This window comes from Megalops cyprinoides, chromosome 11 (genome assembly GCF_013368585.1).
Source record: "Megalops cyprinoides isolate fMegCyp1 chromosome 11, fMegCyp1.pri, whole genome shotgun sequence".
In the NCBI taxonomy this organism is placed as follows: domain Eukaryota; kingdom Metazoa; phylum Chordata; class Actinopteri; order Elopiformes; family Megalopidae; genus Megalops; species Megalops cyprinoides.
Genome location: NC_050593.1, coordinates 24,623,543 through 24,637,560, shown reverse-complemented (window position 1 = coordinate 24,637,560; position 14,018 = coordinate 24,623,543). Strand labels below are relative to the sequence as shown.

Genomic DNA, 14,018 nt, shown 5'->3' with positions numbered 1-14,018 from the left:
TCACACAAGGTTGCAGAATAGTCTTCTTGCAGATCAGTTTTTTGAAGAGGAGACTTAAATAATAGTATTTGTTTTTGATTAAAACTAGGTTTTGGACTCCAGTCAGCTTTTGTGAGAGTTTACTGTGTGATTAATGAAAGAGTCACATTTTTGTGATAACTTGTTTATTTTTATTGGAGCCCAAATAAAGCCCTGCCCCACCTCCCTTTAGGCTAAGGGTTGTGATAAAAAAAAAAAATACATGTTGACAAAGACAATCACACAGGAAACAATATTATTATCATTTACAGTAAATCATAGTTGGTAATTTCCAGGCCTCTATTACTAGCTGTATGAAGGGTAGCATGTTGTTATACATATAAGATCATGAAAAACTTCATTACTTCAAAAAAAAATAGCCCCCACACTCCCCTGCATTTTAACATTAATGCATAAATCTGCCCATGCTTTATCCCCACCTAATATTTTTATACATTATTTACACTGCTGGACAAAGGAGCATAATGAGCCACATATTCTGTAGACAAGGATTAAAGACGGCTTCATCAGTAGAATTATGTAGTTAGGGCTTGTGACATATAGAAAGTAAATCACTCATGGGGCCTGTTGTTTGGACAATACTGAAGAATAATTCATGGTGTAGCCGTAGCATGAGGATATGGACAGAGAAGAAGGATGCTGCCTTTATTCTTACTGTTGGGGGTCCTCCAGATGACTCGCTTGTGTGTCATTTTTAGGGTCCCACCCCTCCACTCTGACCTCATCAAGGGCTGTACTTTAACCCCTCCCCTCCAAAAAAAGCGAAATACTTCACAATCATCACACACATACTGTTCCTCCTATAATGCACACATTGCTCATTTCCCATCACAAACATATACACCCCTCATAACACACACACACACATAACTCATCAGAGATGCATAAACCACTGTAACCATCACACCCCCCAAAATCCCCATCACATATGTACACCAAGCATTCTTTATTATTCCCTATACACACATATACCCAACTGCCCCTTCACTCTTGATTAGTAAGCAGTCAGATGTCAGTAGCATTATCAGCCAAATGTCTGTTCAAGTGCGGCTGAGTGTCATTGAATTTGACATCTGCGTCTAAAAAGAATCTGTTGAGGAGCTCCAGAGATGAAGTGGTGTCCGCTGATATGAGTTGTAGGGAAATTGTGTAGGTCCCACAGCCATAATTCCATCCACTGCCCTGCTACAGTTTTGTGGCCTTAGAAGAAGTGGCTTCTGCGTCCAAGTTGGACCCCGAGGACTGGCTGTTTTGTTTACGGGAACTGATTTTTAGCAGGTCAGCCACGTGCCTGTGAAACGTCTTGTCCAATAAGAAGTACATGATTGGATCCAGGACACTCCTGAACGCTGCAAGACAGAGCAAAATGTTCTTCACCTCGACGAGCTGGGACAGCTGCTGGCACCAGCCTGCGCTTGGCTGGGGGGCGGCCTCGTGGCGGATCATGCCGATGAAAGCCGACTTGAAGATGTGGTGCGGCAGGAGGCAGACCGCCAGCACCAGCTGGATCACCACGATGTTGCGGAACACCCTCCTGTAGACCCTGTGCCTGTCCGTGATTGCCGTGTTCCTCTGGGACCTGCAGATGTGCCTGGTGACGGAGACGTAGGACGCCAGCACGAGCAGAAAGCAGATGAAGAAGAGAACGATGGCCGCCACGTGGCTCAGCTGGGAGCCGTCCCCCCCGACCTCCACCCCAACGCTGTAGCAGGCCTGGTCGCCTGCGTTCTCCGCTCCCCCCGCCTCCCCCGCCTCCGCCACAGAGTAGAGGACCACCACAGGGATTATACCGGCCAGCACTATGGTCCAGATAGCCAGGCACATGGCTCGGGCAAAGTGCACTTCGCGGAGTTTGCGGAAGAAGGCGGAGGGGAGGATGCGGGTGCAGGTGCTGGCCCGTCCCGAGTGGCTGTGCTGGACGAGGACGGCCAGGCGGCTCAGCGCGATCCAGGTGAGGATGAACACGCCCACGTAGATGTTGACGTGCAGGACGGGCGTCACCCCGCCCACAGCCACCCGGCAGGCCAGCTGGTGGGACCCCCAGGTGTGGCCCACCGCAAAGTAGGCTGCCAGGATGGGCATGGTGGCACACAGCATCAGGTTGGACACGCCCAGGTTGATCAGATAAACGTGGGTGGACGTTTTGTTCGGTATCTTCTTCACGAACACCCAGAGGGACAGGCTGTTGCCCAGGAGGCCTATGAGGAACATGAGGCTGTATAGGGTGGGCAGGAACAGGCGGGTGGTCTGGGACGGGCACAGGCAGGAGGAGCATGCCACCGGCTCTCCTGACACGTTCACCATGGGTCTGCCAAGGAAGAGAGATGTCCAGCAGTAACCGTCTGTACAGATTTAGTGCAGTGCATTTACTTCGTCTGAAAAATCTCGATAATGATCTCAGTGTTTGTTTTGATTAGCGTCATGACTGTCTAGTGTCATTCCATAAGTATGAGTGTCTTAATGTTGCATTACATTACATTGCTTTCACTTAACAGATGCTCTTATCCAGAGCAACTTACATTGGTTACAACTTTCACGTTATCCATTTATACATATGGATATTTGCTGAGACAATTCTGGGTCTGGTACCTTGCCCAAGGGTAATCAGGGAATCGAGCCCTGCCCCTTTCCACTGTGCAACACTGCCGCCCATGTTCTTTGTATGCAGGACACTTTCCCAAGACATATTAACTCTCTACACTCTGTATATATCAGTGCATATCAGTATGTCTATATATCCGTATGTAGATTAGTAGTAGCGAGTAATGTTCAGTTTAGACTGTTGCAGACCCAAATCCAGGATGGGGCAGTGCAGTTGTTCCCTTGAGGATGTTAGCCAATCTGACTTGCTCCTGTAAATATTCAGCTGCATAAACAGATAAGCAGATTTGTGTACAGTGTGTGCTTTGTAGGTCACCCCCTGGTACGGGTATCTGCTAAGCACATGAATAGCAATAAGTCATTTTGATGGCGGTAGTCATTTTGGTTAAGGGAGAGAAATAATGATTTTTGATTGAACTTGATTGAATTTGAATGTTGATACCGTAATTCAAAAGAGTAGTTTATCAGGACCTGTGGTCAAAGGAAAGGGGGCATTTTGTACTCCATATTGTGAGATAAATTTGTTTAAACCTCACTGATTTTTGAAAGGAAAAACATGGTGCAGCTAATTGTGTAAGATGACTGTGTAATGTCAATTATTCTGTGAAGATATTCTGATGCTCTCTTAAGGCATCAGTAGAAAAAATATTTGAGGTGAGAATTGCGAAAGTATTTCGTCATTACTATTCTCAGTAAGGACTTTAGGTTTGCAGTTATATTGAAATATCTGTACTAAATTAAGACACATGTTTAGATAATGTATGAGATCTGTTGAAATTGGGGAAGGAAAATCAAATTGTATGGAATGTAACAAATATTTACAGCAGTTTCCAGTAGGCTGTGCTTTGCCTTGTATTACACCAAAAAGGACAACTTGCTGTTTCAGGTACCGTATGCATTAAATACATTCTGAACTGCTGCCTCTGCATATGAGCAACAGAAAACATACTGTGGGCAGTAACATTCAGTTCCAGTCTAGAGCACAGAATTCCAGCATACATATAAATTTATACATATATGGTTCCGTTTGTGCATGAATAAATGTACGCCATATGTGCACTTCCTTTGTAACGCTGGAATTGTATGCCCTATGGCAAACGTCAGTCTTACCTTGGTAATGACAGTAGGAAGTGCTCCTGCAGTGGTGTGGTGATCGATGTGTCCGTGTTTGTGTGAGTGTGAGTGATTTTGAGTTCTCTTCTCTGTGTGGGCAGCAGCGGGAGAGGGAGGAGACAGCGAGCCAAAGAGGACCCTGTACCAGTTACAAAGCACCATGCAGCCTGAGCTGCAATGCCTACAGCAAAGTTACACATTTGACACTTTATTGGAATGATTTGGAGTAACATTTTTCTCAGTGTTTGCTGGTTGTTGTTTTTTTTTTTTTTTCCTGAATTTCCATAACCAAGCTTCCTTTGAGTAGAGAAGTGGGTTCTCTTCAGCTTTACTAATTCTATGAAAGTAGCAATCCTAAAGTTTCCTGGTCTCATCGCAGCCTCTTGTGGCCAGAGTCGCACATTGCAGGGTGTAGCTGTCCCGTAAGTCAGATCGCTCACAGGAAGTTAATGGTGGAGGGTTTATAAGCATACTGTCATTTTTTCATGGGTGTGGCAAGAAGGAGGCCTCCAGGAGACCTGCCACAGGCCATTGCTGGCCAGCCTAAAGCTCAGACGCAAGAATGAGAACACTGCAGCTAGATAAAGATGTTTATCTGGATGAAAAAGCCAGCCAAGTGAGTAAACATATAACAAATAAAGGATGCCGTGGTCAGGCACCATGGTAACCATGTCACTGGCCAGCCGCAGAAGGCTGCGGGGCCACACCACAGTGACATAGCGGGTGACACTGGTCCACAACAGGAAGTATATGTTCTCTGTAGAGGGCAGCTAAAAAGCGTGAGGTCACTGACCGTCAGATGAGGGGCTTGCCAGTGTCGCAGCATTAGTGCACAATTGAAAGGAAAAGGTGCAGCACAATATGAAATTGGCTGATGTTGTCATTGTCATGATGTTGAAGGTTTAGATGACAGCGAGCGTCATCTCCATCTTCCAAAGGTGAGGTAGGGCCAGGTAGACCCCGGGCAGGATGTCTGTGTGTTTGATGGCATGTTTACATAAGCCCAGATTCATCAGCAGCTCAGTATGACCGCAGTGTCTGTCACGTTCACGTTACCTGCCGCTGTATTTTAGCCTTGGCCAGGATATGTCTCTTTCTGCTCACTTTTTGACAGGATACTCAGTGCACCCAAAATCAGGCCAAGTGGCACTTGGCTTGTTTATTATGACATGGACATGAAATGACACATTAGGATGTTTTGATTCCCACACCACACGCACCTCCCTCAAATGACAAATCTATACATTTTATATTGCCTCACCCTAGACATTTTTGTTTAAGCAGCTAGGGGTGTTGCTGGATCTGCAGATGGAGACCTGGGCTAGAGACAGCAGATGATTACTGAGCAGGGGCAGCCTATGTTTTCACATGGCCAGGGTAACTTCATTTCCTTAAGATATTCCTATAGCTCATTACATAACGTGAAATGCTTGATTTCCTCAGATAAGAAGGTTAAAACACATTTCAGATGAACTTATTGTCAGACTAAGCACAAATGTTATGTGTCATGTAGTTCAGGCCAACTTATCTTGAATGAACTAGAATCAGAGTGTAGCAGCTGTAGTCAGTAAAGAGAAATCAGTTGTCAGAAGTGCACACAAAGAGATGGAGAGGAGTAGGAGCATAATCACTTGCTATCCTTAGTTTCGACGTTTCCTTTGTTTGCAAGATTGTGTCCTCACAGACAGCTATAAATAGCATGTTGTCTCGTTTTCTTTTTAATTCATAATCATTTCTCTGTTATTTTTTTTACTAGCAGCTGGCATGTGTGGGCAGAGTGAGAAAGAGTTGACCCGTGATGTGGCTGGAATTAATCTGGGGTCAGGTGCACCTGCATGAGATTTAATAATACAAAAGAGTGTGTTGAATGGCTGTGATTGAACAGGGGAACCAGGTACCCACTCAGTCAGTGACCCCTCATGAGGCTGCTTAACATTCCATTCCATAGAGTCACTTGACCACCATTTCCCAGGGTCGGGGAATAATTTCCAATTTTTTCCCCAAGTTTGCCCTGCTTTTTCTGATTTTACTCTTCTGTCTGGAAGACACACTCTGTTCAGCTATAAAAATGCATTATACCAAAAAACTGATTGATTGGTTGATGAATAAATTCTTGGTACCTCCCATTGAACACTTTCCCTAGGTTTCATTTTGTGATAGAGCCTCTCATGATAGGATCAGGCTTTTGTTTTGCTTAATTTGTAAATGAATGAGATTCATTATTGTTGACAGACCCGTCATACCTCACTGCTCTTGGAGCGTGGCGCTCTCATTCAGGACCACTGAAGCAAATACAACGTGAGCCGGTGACGCATGAGAACCCAGAGCAGAAAATAAGTCTAGAGCCGGGTCTTAAAGGAAGTAGAAATGAAATTACACTTCCATTGTCTTTAAACAGAGACCGGTTGGCTGCTCAGCTGGATCAGCTGTTGGACATGAAAGCCAGAGTGGTGGCCTCAGGTGGCCATGCATGACATCCCATCAGTTTGGTGCACCCAGCCAAATCAATTGGGGGTTTTTTATTTTTGTCATGATGCATATATGTTGTTCAAATATAGCATTGGTTGATATTTACCACACATTGGCAGTATTGGATTTGTTAGAGATAGGTAATATTGACATCAGCACATCTACGTACATGGTGTACAGACGAGAACTTCTTAAGAAATATAAAGAACATGATGGTACCATCAGTTACATTGATTGTTGTCTGTTAAATGTCAGGCAAAATACCCGGGTCTTTAGTTACCACAGCCCATAGATAAGGAACATCATCTGTAAACTGGTTGTGAAGTGTTTGCTAATTATCGCTCTCATAGAATACACCACATCATGGACTGTTATTTCAGCTTTACAATTAAACATATTGAAAATCAGTTTCAATTCAGCATTATACGCTAGAATCATCAGCACCCCCTGTCTCAGGTTCTTGGCTGGCTCTAGAGGAGGATCTGCTGGGGAAGGTCTCTAAGGTCATGTGGTTTTGGCCCGTGACTGTGGTTGAAAGAGAGGGAGTTCTGTTTTTTTCACTGACCTCTTGTGCCTGTTGTACATTGACTCTGACAGCGTGTGACTCTGACTCTTGTGTGAACGGTAGTGAATGAGGTTTATTGCGGATGTGTGTTTTAGTGTTGTGATCACAGCACTTGTCAATGCTGTTACGATGACCCACTTTTCTTCTGTTCTGTGTTTTATGTTTTCTGCTACTTTCTCTCCCTAGTAACTTGGTGACCATTCTCAGCACTCCAACAAAGGTTATTTCCCATTGAGTGCAGTTCCATGTTACTCCAGAAGAGAGTGCTCTGTACTTTCAAGTTGTTTGTCTGGACCAGTTGAAGCCAGCCTGGCTGTGGCGCTGCAGGACCATTTCAGAGTAACTGGTCTTTCTGTTGGGACCGGATCTTACTCTTTCCAGTCTTATTAGGGTTGGAAATTAAGTGGATATTGCAAGTGAAACCATGTCTGTTATGGGTTTGAACTTAAAATGTATTTTGTTTGTTTACCAGGTGCTCTGAGGCTTATACTAGTTTTGTGCTAGACTTCATAAGAACATTTACCTTGTTGTAGACAAGAGCAAACAAGGTTTTACAGCACACTCTGTTTATAATAATCATATCCACCCGGCACAATTTCATTCTTTTAAGCAAAGTCAAGTTGTTTTTCTATACAGGGCATTGATACCTTTAGCCTGGAGGTCTCTTAGAATTGTTTTTTGCTGACAGGGAGAACCCTGCTTATTGACTGAGCACCTGTGGTTTTCCTGTGCTATTAAGTCTCCTCTTTGAAACACTCAGGCCTGCAGTAATAGAACTGTTTGGCTGTCTCCATTTTGTTGAGGTTTGTAGTTAACATTAGTTTGTCTCACACCCGTTAAACAGTATCCATGGCTGCTGTTTCCTGAAAATTGTCAGTACCTTATAATTTTATACCTAACAGGGAATTAATTAGATTTCAACTTCACTTTGTTTTCCGTAAAAAAAAACAAAAAAACAAAACCGTAATAAAATAATAAACAATATTCATTTATAAATGAAGTGGCAAGAACACATCAAATCAGCGGCCCTTAGCCAGTTGGAAAATGCTGGAATGTCCGACCCATCACTTTTGTTTTAACTTTTAATTTACTTTTATTATCAGGTTTATTTTATAATGGAAATATTTCTGTCAGTTATTACTGATATTTGGTTTGCGCATTCCAGGTTTGATTGAAACCTGTGCTAACTTGATTTTCATTGAAGATGTGTTGTCTTTGAATAAAATATCCAACTGATCTGTGCTATGAATGCTAAAAAGGCAAAATCAGACACAGGCTCTGGTTTTGCCTCTGCACGAAATGCTGAAAGGGCCTTTAGTTATACTGCAATTGCTTTTTTTTAAGTTGTCGTTGATCCAATCAAAATAATAAGATATATTGTTAGTCATGGTGGAAAATTTCTGGTTGAAGGCAAAATACATCTGGCATAGTGAGTAGATGTGTACAGTGTAATTCTGTAAGTATTTGGCATATATATAATTGTACATAGCCATATATATGCATACATATGAATATGTGGGTCATGCTATCATTAGTGTCATAACATTATTGGTTTCATCTAGAAATAAATCATTGGTTCTGAATCTCCAATCTTGTTTGATATTTTTATTCCAGGTCACATACTGAATCTCAGAGAAGCTAAATTATTTCTTATTTACACGGTTGATCTACAGGGAATCAGTAGATCCATCATTATATCCTAGTCTCACTGATTGTAATGATAATTCTGCAGACATCTTATGAACAATTTTTTTTAGCCCAGTCAAATTTGCTGTAATTCATTAGAAAGCAAATTTGTCCACAACTTTTTTTTCTACAGTTGAATCATCCAGCCACCTGCAGTATGTGGTGCTAAGAGTCTGTGCCAAGTGATCCATGGGTTTATATATTTCCATAGAAGTGTGGCCAAACAAAACTGCATATGACCATGAACAGTGTCTCTGATCACTGTAGTCTTTGAGGTATATTGGAAAGGAAGTGGTCTGAGTTGGTCACTGTGTTCCTAACTGCATAAGTCCAGAGTGGGAGTCAGGCTGGCAGCGTAGGGTGGTGATCAGGCTGATGCTGGCCCTGGGGGTGGAGGTGGCCTGAGACAGAGAGGTCCTGCGAAAGTCAGCCGTGGAGCTGTTGGTGGTGCTGTCCTGCAGTTGGAACACATTGCCGATGATCCGTAGGGTGGCCTTCCGGATGGATCCGGACAACAGGAAGTACATGACCGGGTCCAGGCAGCTGTTGAAAGTGGAGAAGAGCAGGACCACCTCGTTGGTCTTATCCACCACTCTCATCCAGTAGCAGGACGTGTCGCTGATCTGGGAGTAGACGTAGATGATGCGGAAGGCGTGGTAAGGGACAAAGCAGACGGTGAAGATGAAGAGGACGAAGAAGGACTTCTTTGCCGTCCTGCTGTACTTCTGCGCGTTGGGAAGGTCCGGCTTTTCCCTGGACGTTGACAGCAGGCTCAGGGCAATCTTGCCATAGGAGATGACGAGGCAGAAGAACACCAGCCAGAAGACAGCCACCATGAAGAAGTTGAAGTAGGCCTTTCCCTTGGCCCCCTTTCTCTGTTTGTACTGAAAACACTTGCCGGGTTCCTCGTTGCCCTCGGAGAGGGCGATCATCGGGATAGTGGCTGTGATGGAGAGGGCCCAGATCACACAGCAGGCCAGGATGCTCCACCTGCTGTTCTGGATCCTGTACCGTCTGGCGCCCCGTTGGATCTTCACATAGCGGTCCACGCTGATGAGGCCCAGCAGGGTGATGCTGACATACATGTTCATGTAGAAGACGTTGCCCACCACCTTGCAGAAGGTGGGGCCCAGCATCCACTGGTTGTGTTTGCTATGGTAAAACACCCGGAACGGCAGGCAGACGATGAGGATGAGGTCGGCCACGGCGATGTTGATGAGGAAGACGCGCACGGAGTTCTTCTTCGAGTGGACGAACAGGAAGACCCAGAGAGCAAGCGCGTTCCCCACCAACCCGAGCGCAAAGAACACGGAATAGAAGAAGGCCAGCGGGATTCTCAGCGTTGATTCGTCCAGCTCGCATGTCTGGCTGTGGTTTGCTGGCAGAGGGCTGGGCTCTGTGGTGTTGACCGTGCTGGAATTGCTGGAAAAGCTTGAGAAGTAAAGGCTTGTCATTGTGTGTGCACAGCGTCATGCAGGTACTTTGGTTCCTTAGTCCTTCACAAGAAATACAAAAGAGTGTTAAAGTGTGTACTTTATACTACAGGCAAGTAGACTTAAGTTAAAATAGTAAATAAATAAATAAAATATGGCTTATCCTTCCCCCTGATCATCCCTGATCATTTAGCCAAATGTGCAGTTTACTCATGGATTAAGGTTAATCTTGTTGTCAAATTGCCCTGTGAACTTGAGACTGGGAATGACTTCAGTACAGGTGAAACTCATCAGGGTGTTGTAGACTATGATTCATTGTAAAAATGTTTGTGGGTAGCCTCGGTATAGTCAGTTTTCTATGTCAGTTCCTGTTATGTGTTCCTGCTACTATGCATTGGCACATTTATAAGCCTCTGGGTATGTGAAATAAAAGCACCAGTCAATATACCACCTTGTGTCAAATAAAAGTCCTGTGATTTCTTTCTTCTGATGTGGAGTGTCGACACAAACAGGCAGACAAAGAGAAATCACTTACCGTCTGAATTATTTCCATCTGAGAGTGCTTTCCCAGTTTTCCGCTGTGAATTGGGTATTCCGGCAGAGGTTGAATGTCCTTTTATTTTTGTAAAGCGTCACCGCGGCAGTGTTTCATTGTGAGATAAGCCAGTGCAGCGTGCACGGTGCGTCTCCTCTCTCCCTCTCTCCGAATGGCGTCTCTCACGCTCTCCGGGTTTCTCTTTCAGTGAACGAGGAGTGATGAGTTCTGTAGAATCTCTCCCCCAGGTCTGCACAGCTGTGCACAGCACTTGGCTACACACACCAAAAGACCAGAACTGCAGGCATAAGAGGAAGGAAATGCAGTGACCACATCTCTAAACCACAAAATGCTTTCTCATCAGTTTACCGAAGCACAGTGCCCATTGGCTTGTTAACGTCTTTGAATGCTTTAATTTCATTACAGTAGATGATGTGGTGAAGTGTAGAATAAGACAATGGTTCCTGAATGTTGGAGTCATGTTTGCTGTACACACCAGGAGAAATTTGGCACGGTTTCAGTGTCGACATTATGAACTTATGGTTTGAAATATCACTGACAACGCTCGTTACAAAATACCTTTACCCAAGCTCAGATAAGGTACAGTACACTGTTGGTGGACACATGTTGGTGCTCATTTTGTAGAAGTTTCCTCAGCTCCTGTCTTTAATGAGTGGAACGTATTGGTACCTGAGCTCTGGCTGAATCAGTTTGTTGCAAAAGTTTAAAAAAAAAAAGAGGCAAGACATTGCAAGACTGCAGCCTCTGATGGTGAGAGATGACAAGCTCTGCATTAGAGTGTTGCCCTATACTATTTGCTGATAGTTTGATGACAGGTAATTGTGATCAGTAAGCTAGAGTGTCCTGTGGGCTATAAGAGTGTCGGGGGGCACTAGGGCCCTGTACTAAGAATAACTCTGTACCCGTGTCTCACCCCCCCCCCCCCCCCCCCCCCCCCCCTTCTTTCTCCCCTAGCCTCATTGTGTGCTGCTGGCGTCAAAGGAGAACTCTGCTCCAGTGAAGCTTGGAGGGTTTGGAGTGGCCATTCAACTGGGAGAGTCAGGACTGGTGGCAGGAGGTACGCATGGCATTCTGGGAACTCTGGAAGCATATTAATGCACAATCTCTCTGTCCTCAATCTAGGGGGGTGCTAGTGCTAAACTGTTAATGATTCATTCCTGTGCCATTATATGCTTGTAACTGATACTTTATTTTATGACTACTGTGAGAATTTGAAGAAAAAATTGACTTCTGTAATGACAGATATTTTCCCACACCCCTCAAGCATTTTGATCGATGTATGTGACACTATACATTTCACAGATTGTGTTGTGGGTGTGTTATGTGTTTTAGGTTCTTGGGTGAGACCATAACTCTTGGTGTGATATGCATATCAACTTTCATTTCTTTTAATTACTCTTGCACGGTCACTTGTAATCCATTTCATACAATTTAACAACGTCTCAGTAGACTTTGCAGAAAAGTTGAGACGTGGTTTGACCGTAGGGAAGGAAAAACGGCTTCTCTGTTCTTTCTACTTCTATTTTTGTTTTCTAAAAATCAAGAAGTGAAATTTCTTTTTTGTACAAGGTTCTCTAGTTTATGGTTAGTAATGTTGTTGATATAGGCTATATTTCAGAAGAGACTCATGTACTGTAATATTCTTTTGACCTCATTCATAAAAATTGATTTAATTGAGGGAGTTATTTGCTGTCTGTCTGCTCACATGTGCGTGCATGCATGCTTTCTTGTGTTGCAATGTGTTGAAGGGTATTCAGTGGTGAGTGCACTTATGTGGGGATGACGGTCTCTTGGGAAGTGGGTTATGTGGGGTCAGGGTATCTAGGAGTGACTGTACTTATGTAGCCAATGGGCTGTCTGTTAATGTGGGGGGTCAGGCTGCCTGTGGGTGTGTTGATGGAAGTGCTCCCCCTGCAGGCCGGGTGGGGACCCCACACTTCATGGCCCCGGAGGTGGTGAAGAGGGAGCCCTACGGGAAGCCGGTGGACGTGTGGGGCTGCGGGGTCATCCTCTTCATCTTACTGAGCGGCTGCCTGCCCTTTTACGGCACCAAGGAGAGGCTGTTCGAGGCCATCATTAAGGGGAAATACAAGGTAGTAGTTTATTTACGTAATGCTGCAGAGCCTTGCTCTCGTCACCCTCACAGAGCTTCTCTCTGAGATCCGAACCAGCGTCTGTTTCTCACCATTAGCCTTTTCTTTCTCGCTCATCCAGTCACGTCTGTACAACAACAGCAGTTTAGTGGCATGCTGAGGACCAGTAGCCCTACACCTCAACCCACCACATCTCAAAGTGTGATCTCTGTGTCCTCAGATGAACCCCCGGCAGTGGAGCCACATCTCGGAAAGTGCCAAAGACCTGGTGCGCCGCATGCTAATGCTGGACCCTGCCGAGAGGATCACCGTGTACGAGGCTCTCAACCACCCCTGGCTCAAGGTACGAGGGCAGTGGGGAGTGCGTGGTGTAAGCAGTGGACTCGAGAGCACCTTTCCAAAAAAATAAAGCATGACACTTAATTTGCACTATGTCACAAAATATAAGCAAGCTGATATACACGGAAGTGACTTTAGTCTTGGTTAAACGTAACACCAAAAGCAGTGCTATGATGATTGTCATGTTGTATTAAGAGTGTGTGGCACACATGAAGAAGGGTGTTGCAGGTTTTGTCTGGAGCTGTATGTGTTTAGCAATTATGCTGCATGATGCCTGTGATCTGAATATTTTAGGGCAGGCCGCTACGTTTCTTTGTGAGGGTAAGAATGGTCTGATCTCTATGTGTTGTCCTGCCCAGGAGAGAGACCGCTACGCCTACAAGATCCACCTCCCAGAGACAGTGGAGCAGCTGAGGAAGTTCAATGCCAGGAGGAAGCTGAAGGTACTGAATGCCCTGGAAGTCTGGTGGTCTGGTAATATCTGGAAGTCACATCCTTCCCAGGTTATCACACCAATGTACTGACCTGCTCCACCCCTGCCTCTTCCCCCAAGTTCTCAACCTATCACCAGCCTGTGTCTCTCACCATTGATCACCACTGTGGCCCCACCCTTTGCCTCAGTTTGTCACAGCGGAACAGTGAAATCAGCCACTTGGGTAGACAGTATGTTTCCCCACTGAAATTCACCTGAAGACATGAAAATCTGCGCTCAGTCTTACTCATGAGTCCTCCATCAAGACAATTTGAATGTTAAGACTAGCACTGTTTAAAAGTAAGTTTGCTGTCAAAGCAAAAGTCTACTGCTCTGGGGCAAATGAAAGTCCCATAGCCGTATGTGAATCAAGTTCACTTGTGGTAGGCGCAAATCTCATTACAGGATCCTCAACTGGCTTGTCTGAGGCATATGGAAGGAGAAATTTCTCTTGTGGGTCAATTAACGTGCAGACACTCATCATAAATGGACGTTTGATGAATGTACCTCTTGAAGTCTGTTATGTGGATGTTTCAGAGTCTATTGACTCTGAGGAATACACATCAACCTAGCTGAAAGGCCAGTAACATCCTGCTTCCTTGTCATACTTAAACACAAGGCAGTGCACTGACTGCGTTGTCAAACGTGCATG

At 44.7% G+C, this 14,018-nt stretch overlaps 3 protein-coding genes across 19 annotated transcripts in view; 1 reads left to right on the top strand and 2 right to left on the bottom strand.

Moving 5' to 3' along the window:
- LOC118785716 (peripheral plasma membrane protein CASK) overlaps positions 1-14,018 on the top strand; it is a 164,147-nt gene that overhangs the window by 111,522 nt on the left and 38,607 nt on the right. For 10 of the 17 annotated variants that reach the window (XM_036540611.1, XM_036540607.1, XM_036540613.1 and 7 more), the window contains exons 6-9: positions 11,417-11,519; positions 12,380-12,555; positions 12,776-12,898; positions 13,254-13,337. In XM_036540611.1, the coding sequence (XP_036396504.1) occupies positions 11,417-11,519; positions 12,380-12,555; positions 12,776-12,898; positions 13,254-13,337 (486 nt within the window). Of the gene's footprint in view, positions 1-11,416; positions 11,520-12,379; positions 12,559-12,775; positions 12,899-13,253; positions 13,338-14,018 lie in introns of all 17 variants that reach the window. The other 7 variants (XM_036540598.1, XM_036540601.1, XM_036540608.1 and 4 more) reach the window with 1 other exon arrangement.
- LOC118785718 (probable G-protein coupled receptor 82) lies at positions 178-3,793 on the bottom strand. Its single transcript, XM_036540615.1, has 2 exons — positions 3,751-3,793; positions 178-2,347 (listed from the first exon to the last, which is right to left on the bottom strand). Exon 2 carries the CDS (start codon positions 2,341-2,343, stop codon positions 1,225-1,227), a length of 1,119 nt encoding a protein of 372 aa, XP_036396508.1. The 5' UTR covers positions 2,344-2,347; positions 3,751-3,793; the 3' UTR covers positions 178-1,224.
- Positions 8,641-10,683, bottom strand: LOC118785717 (probable G-protein coupled receptor 34). The gene is made up of 2 exons (XM_036540614.1): positions 10,442-10,683; positions 8,641-9,969 (listed from the first exon to the last, which is right to left on the bottom strand). Exon 2 carries the CDS (start codon positions 9,925-9,927, stop codon positions 8,779-8,781), a length of 1,149 nt encoding a protein of 382 aa, XP_036396507.1. The 5' UTR covers positions 9,928-9,969; positions 10,442-10,683; the 3' UTR covers positions 8,641-8,778.

Coding starts and splice junctions, on each gene's coding strand:
- LOC118785717 (XM_036540614.1), bottom strand. CDS start 9,927: ATGACAAGCCTTTACTTCTCAAGCTTTTCCAGCAATTCCAGCACGGTC.
- LOC118785718 (XM_036540615.1), bottom strand. CDS start 2,343: ATGGTGAACGTGTCAGGAGAGCCGGTGGCATGCTCCTCCTGCCTGTGC.